This window comes from Myotis lucifugus, unplaced genomic scaffold (assembly GCF_000147115.1).
Source record: "Myotis lucifugus unplaced genomic scaffold, Myoluc2.0 scaffold_124, whole genome shotgun sequence".
Taxonomy (NCBI): domain Eukaryota; kingdom Metazoa; phylum Chordata; class Mammalia; order Chiroptera; family Vespertilionidae; genus Myotis; species Myotis lucifugus.
This window is the reverse complement of record NW_005871172.1, coordinates 3,662,637-3,668,801: the sequence shown is the minus strand read 5'-3', so window position 1 is coordinate 3,668,801 and position 6,165 is coordinate 3,662,637. Positions and strand designations below refer to the sequence as shown.

Here is a 6,165-nt window from a genome sequence, read left to right as displayed (position 1 = left end):
AGCCGCAGGGCGATCAGGGGTTTGGGCACTGCCCCCTGTCACACTGATCTCGGTGCCAGGAGGCCTCACGGCTCCACTGATCCCGGTGCCTGGAGGCATATTACCCTTTTACTATATAGGATAGAGGCCTGGTGCACGGGTGGGGGCCGGCTGGTTTGCCCTGAAGGGTGTCCTGGATCAGGGTGGGGGTCCCCACTGGGGTGCCTGGCCAGGCTGGCTGAGGGGCTGAGGGCTGTTTTCCTGCTGGTGGGTGACTGAAGCTCCCAACTGCTCCTTTTTTTCTTTCTTTTTTTTTTATTCTGGGCCAGCTTTAGCTCTGAGGCCTCGCTGCTGAAAACATTGATACAATGTTGCGGTCAGGCTGGCTGAAGCCCGCTGACTGAAAGCCGGTTTCTGGGGTTTTGTTTAGCTTCTATATTTGCAACATAGTTGCTTAGAGTTGCAGCTGAGAGGCCGGCAAGTGAGGCGGGGAACATTGGAGTCACCAAACCCAAAGCTCTTTCACTGGAGCAAGCAAGCCTCCCTGTTCGCTTCAGTGCATGGCTGCTGGCCGCCATCTTGGCTGACAGTTAATTTGCATAAGGATATGCTGATTAGCCAATGGGAAGGGTAGCGGTCGTATGCTAATTACCATGTTTCTCTTTTATTAGTGTAGATAATTATAGAGTATTTAAACATGTTTACTTTTAACTAATAACTTAAATAAGATTGATCATTGAGTCTAATAAGCACTGTAACCTGCCTACCAACGAGTGTCAATGGTATTTGAAGCTACCTACCACAATCATGAGATATGAAAGTTCCTGGGATTTCTACTGGTGAACAAATCTCAGGGCTTGCTGAGACTTCATGGTTTGTTGCTACATCCACAATAGAAGGAAAGGCTAAGTTTCAATGAGAGATTAGTGAATGTAAAGATGTGATTTTCCGGGTTCACAGAGCTTCTTAATTCTGTCTTGTCTAGTGAATCAAACGGAGAAGATTAATACCTGGCAAACATAATAATTGCTCCCAACTCCCATTATCTTCACAACTCAGGCAGCTAGCAACTGCTTGACACTAACCAGGCCTTGAGGAAGTGTTGGGAACCTATAAACCTCCATTCAGATACAAGGGCTTGCTGTGATTCCTTTTTCATTTATGTCATTAGTTTGAAGAAGAGCACACAGAAAGGCTTAGCCACTATCTTCAATCTCCTAAAGGGTTTTCCAGTGGAAAAGGGATTACATTTCTCCTTCTGGACAAGTTGCTGGATGCAGAAGAGAGCCCCTCTCTTCCTAAATCACCCTCGTTCTAGCTACTGGGCTCATTTTCCTCATGACAGTTTACAACATGACACTCCATGACCAATCCTTCCATGGTCCCTGTTACCTACAGCCTGCTGTCCATGTGGTTCAGCCCTTCACAGTGGGAACCCCACCCACCATAGGCTCTGGAGGCCTCCCACTGCCTCCAGGCCCCGTCCTCCTGGCTAGGCCAGAGTGCTATGAGCCACCTGACACTACCCTTGTCCCTTGTCCCAAGCAGATACCCTTTCTACAGCTCTGCCAGCACCTCCCTCAAGACTTAGACCAAAATACCTCTCCTCCATGCAGCTTCCTGGGAGCCCTCCATGCTCAAGATAGCAGCACACAGCATGCACCTGGGCCTGCCTGCTCGGATTTTGTTTTCCCCAGTAGGAGGCAGGTTGAGTTCTCTGGTATTCTGGGTGTTATAAAGGGAGGCTCTTAGAATTGAAACACAGCCTTGACTTTTGACTAGACCATCTTGTCTCCAGACATGCTTTCTCCCCCATGCCTTATGGTCCTGGTCTTGTTACCTTGGCTCATGAAGGGATTTGAATTTCTCCCCTTCTAGCCCGGGGCCTTCTTGTGGTCAGGATCCTTTTCCAGCTCTTTGTTTCTCCATAGGACTTTGGGTTTGGTGACTGTTTTTGGCTTGGCTGAGGAACTGGTAGACTTGACCACCCTCAGCACCCCCTGTTGGTGAGTGTTTGTGGTTTGGCTGCTAGAAGGGCCTCCATATTTGAGTGCTGCCCCCTGGCTGGTGAGACGGAGGTACTAGGCGCCTTGCCTGGTGGGTGGAGTTGGAGGCTGCCTCTCCTGCCCGTCCTCAAGGTGTTCTTTCCAGCTTCAAAGGCTCCTTTCAGGGGAATGGGAGACATTTCAGTGGTTGCTTCCCACATCTGCGAAAGTGGCAGCACAGATTGTCTCCTGCAAACAGGCTTGATTTTTCCTTAATGAAGCAGCTGTCAGTGGGCTGCTGGGCTTGTTAAATACTTACGTGTTTTCAGACTGTCTGGGAATGAGATCCTGAGTTGATTGGTTGTTAACTCTCCAAGGAAAGTAGAGGCTGAGAGAGAAAAGCTTTGGAAGGGTGGGAGGTCCTTTAAGCCCCTGGGCCCTGAGGAGAGGGTGCTCCCAGATGGTTGGGGTTCATGCCCTGTAGACTTTCTAGGGACTCTGGGTATCTATTTGCTTTTGTGTTTTTTAAGGTCTGTTTCTAGTTCTCTCTCTTATGTTTTGTTTTTGCTTTTCTTTCCTTCTAGAGCAGTGGTTCTCAACCTTCCTAATGCCGTGACCCTTTAATATAGTTCCTCATGTTGTGGTGACCCCCAACCATAAAATTATTTTTGTTGCTACTTCATAACTGTAATTTTGCTACTGTTATGAATCATAATGTAAATATCTGATATGCAGGATGTATTTTCATTGTTACAAATTGAACATAATTAAAGCATAGTGATTAATCACAAAACAATATGTAATTATATATGTGTTTTCCGATGGTCTTAAGCGACCCCTGTGAAAGGGTCGTTCGACCCCCAAAGGGGTAGCGACCCACAGGTTGAGAACCGCTGTTCTAGAGGTTGCCTCCTCTCTTAGAGGTTTCTCTCTCTCCTTCTTTCCCTTTCTCTCTTTCTTTTTATTCCCCCCAGACCTCTCTCTCCTCCTCATCCTGACTCCTCATGTCTCCCTACCTCTCTCCTATGCTTCCTGCCCTGGGGTGTGCTCTCTCTCTCTCTTTTTTTTGGTCATCATCTCTTCTTTCCATCTCCCTTTCATGCATGGTTTCATTTTTTTCATCAGTTCATCTCTGTATCTCTGTTTTAATATTACCTTTTTGTTACTTTTTTCTGTTGTCTCCTTTTCTCTGTTTCTGCTACTTTCTTCTATCTTATTTTCTTGGTATGGGTTTATTTTCTCTCTTTGTCTAGTTTTTCTTCCTTCTTCCTTTTTGCTTTATTTTTATCCCTGTTGATGTAAAATACATCAATGGTCTCACCTCTTCTGCTGAAGATCCCGGCTTGTTTTTACTCTGATAACTCAAGGGTAATGGGGTTATTTCTCGCTGTTGGATCAAGAGCAATCAGAAAGTGTTATGGACTCAGCCTCTCTAGCCCTTAGGGATATCATACCCCAGGGGAAAGAGGACACACTAATAAGAGATAGTCTCCTGGAGTCTACTTCCTGGAGAAAACCAAGACAGAGACACACGCCCCTCTTAACCCACTGGACATGGCAGAGCCTGTTAGTCCCACAGCCAACTAAAGCCATCCTCTCCTTCCACCAACTTGGTGATTTCTCAGCCATAGGTTACCTCTCATGTCTAGGTAATAAGTTCTATGCCCGCCTTAAACTCAATATAAACTAGTGTCCTGGGCTTGCAGCATCCTGCTGTGTGTGTAGGTATGAGAGCTCTGGAGTTGAACTTCTGTGTGATCTCAGGAAGGCCACTTTCTCTCTCTGAGCCCATTCCCTCTCTGAGCCTTAGTGTCCTTATTTCCAAATTGGGGATCACGAAACTTACCTTGCAGTATCCTGTAAGGATTAAATGAAACACTAGGTTGGCCTTCTTCCTTCTTTGTTTCTTCTGCCACTCCAGATATTGACCCCTGTCTTTGTTTCCCAGGGGAAGGACATCCTTAAGCTCCTACCTTGTTTCCTGATGTGTACAGGTTCTAGAAGAGGGAAGGAATTTGTATTTATTGGGCACTTAGTATGTATTATTGCAGCTCCGTGGTAAAGAGGTCTATATAGATGCACAGCTCACATGTGCAGTTTCAGGTAGCTCTAGCAGTAGACTCAATTTTAAAGCACGTTATTTGATCCTTTTTTTTCAGCAAACATTTATTGAGTCCCATGCCAGCCCCTGTTCTACCTGTTGTAGATACAGAAAAAAATAAAAAAATAAAACCGTCTGTACCCTTGAGGAGCTCAGAGTGTAGTGTGGGAGATACACACTTAAAGGACAATTGCAGTCATGTATGAGAAGGTTAAGGTCAGTGCAGGGACCATGCACAGGGGAGGGAGGAACTGTCTTTGCTTTAAGGAATCAGGGGAGGCTTCTTAGAGGAGGTGACAGTGGGACTGGCCTCGCAGGATGAATGCAACTCCTGGCTAGAAAAGAGTGGGGAGGGACTTCATGTCATGGAGAGGAGCTGAGCAAGGGCACGTGAGTTTGAAACAGGGTAGCATACTCGGGAAAGTGAAACTCAGTTTGTGAAGATCTGAGCAGTGATTTCATTCTGCTCGCACCTCTCTTTCCTGTTCATCCACATCTCAGTGGCAGAATCTCCACCTCCTTCAACTTTATGACCTTCTTTCCTCTTTCTTTCTTTCTTCCCTCCTTCTCATCTCATAATGCTTTCCTCAGAACATAGTGGAATTTATGGATAAGTGAATAGCCCTTGCCATTCTAAGGTTCCTCTAAGGATCTGGAAGCATCTACTGATGCCCCTGGCAGTTCTTGTCTATAGGATGACCATATATTTCACTAAGTTGACCAGATCCTTAAAATGACAGATATTGAAAACAATCAGGTTCCTAGGATTGCTGAGAAACCAAGATGGCAAGACGATGATTAAGATCATGAAGACTTTCAGATGACATCCACCATGGTGACCAAGGTGCAAATGAAACCAGGGGACCAAGTGATACGATTGCTATGATGACCAGGTGACCAAAAGAACCAGATAACTAAAGGTGTTAGGGTGACAATCAGCTCAGATTACCTGGTAAACAAGCCACTTCCTGAAATGCATCTCTCTGGGAGTTGAAGGAAATACATGCACTTGAACGGAGCCCAGTCCAACTCCTGTCATCTCTTCTGTTTTCTTCCCAGGCTGCCCTGCGTAGATTGGCCGGGGTCTGTCCTGAAGGCCTCCAGGACTCCGACTTCCAGCAACTGGTCCAGCCCCGGCTTGTGGACTCTTTCTTACTCTGCAGCAACATGGAGGAGAGCTTTGTGTAGCGAGTGTGGGAGAGGAAAGGCATTTGGCCCCATTCTCTTGCCCCTCTGAGCACACACCAGCCCCCTCACCTCATTATTTATACTTAATTTATTTTTTACATGAAGTGGACATAGGGCTAAATATTCTAGCAACATCATCAGGCAGTCTGTGTTCCTTGGGAGTCTTTTTTGTTTTTATTTTTTGACTTCTGTGACTTTTCAGTTGCAGATGTTGAAATGCATAATGGCTAATATGACAGATTGTCATGGGTGATTTCACTTCATCTTGCTTTCTCTACTCTCACTATATAATCTTGCCTCATTTTTTAAAACGTGGCAACCAAAGTATTATAACTACCTAGAATTTTTTTAAAAAGTGGATTTGCTCTTTCTAAAAGATTTTAAATGAAATTCATAGTTGGACAGACTATACTAGAAAGAAACTTTTATTCTTTAATAAATGAAATCATACTAAATTTGTCTTGGATTTTTCTGAATAAATTATGGCTTAGACTAACTTCTTGCTTCCCAAGGTTTTATGCCATAAAAATTTCCCACTGTTAAAACTGCATAGAGAGTTGTATTGTTTTCATAGGTACATAAATGGGTAAAGTGCTAAGTTAGTGGGAAATAAAAAATATTTCCAAAGTCTCCGGAAACTCAGTTTCCCTTAACTTCTTCATTTTTATGTAACCTCATGGTGAATAGTACCTCTTCAAAAGTATACTTGAAAGTGGTGGTGTGCTGGATGCTGCGACCTTCGCGGTGGGGTTCAGGATCTGAAGGAGAGGCCGATGCACAAATGAAAATGCTATACAAGAAATATGAATTTAGAAGGCATTGGGGGCCAGGTGGAGCCTCTTTCTTGAAGAGACACACTGAAACTGGGTCCTGCCTGCTTTTATTCAGTTTTAGATACACATATTGCCCTCA

At 44.9% G+C, this 6,165-nt stretch overlaps 1 protein-coding gene across 1 annotated transcript in view; it reads left to right on the top strand.

Annotated features, from left to right (window-relative positions):
• LOC102435440 (protein inscuteable homolog) overlaps positions 1–5,620 on the top strand; it is a 30,977-nt gene extending 25,357 nt beyond the window's left edge. Inside the window, exon 7 of the mRNA XM_006093863.3 lies at positions 5,125–5,620. Within this exon, the coding sequence (XP_006093925.1) occupies positions 5,125–5,253 (129 nt within the window). The 3' untranslated portion in view covers positions 5,254–5,620. The remainder of the gene's footprint in view (positions 1–5,124) is intronic.
• The last annotated feature ends 545 nt before the right edge of the window (positions 5,621–6,165 follow it).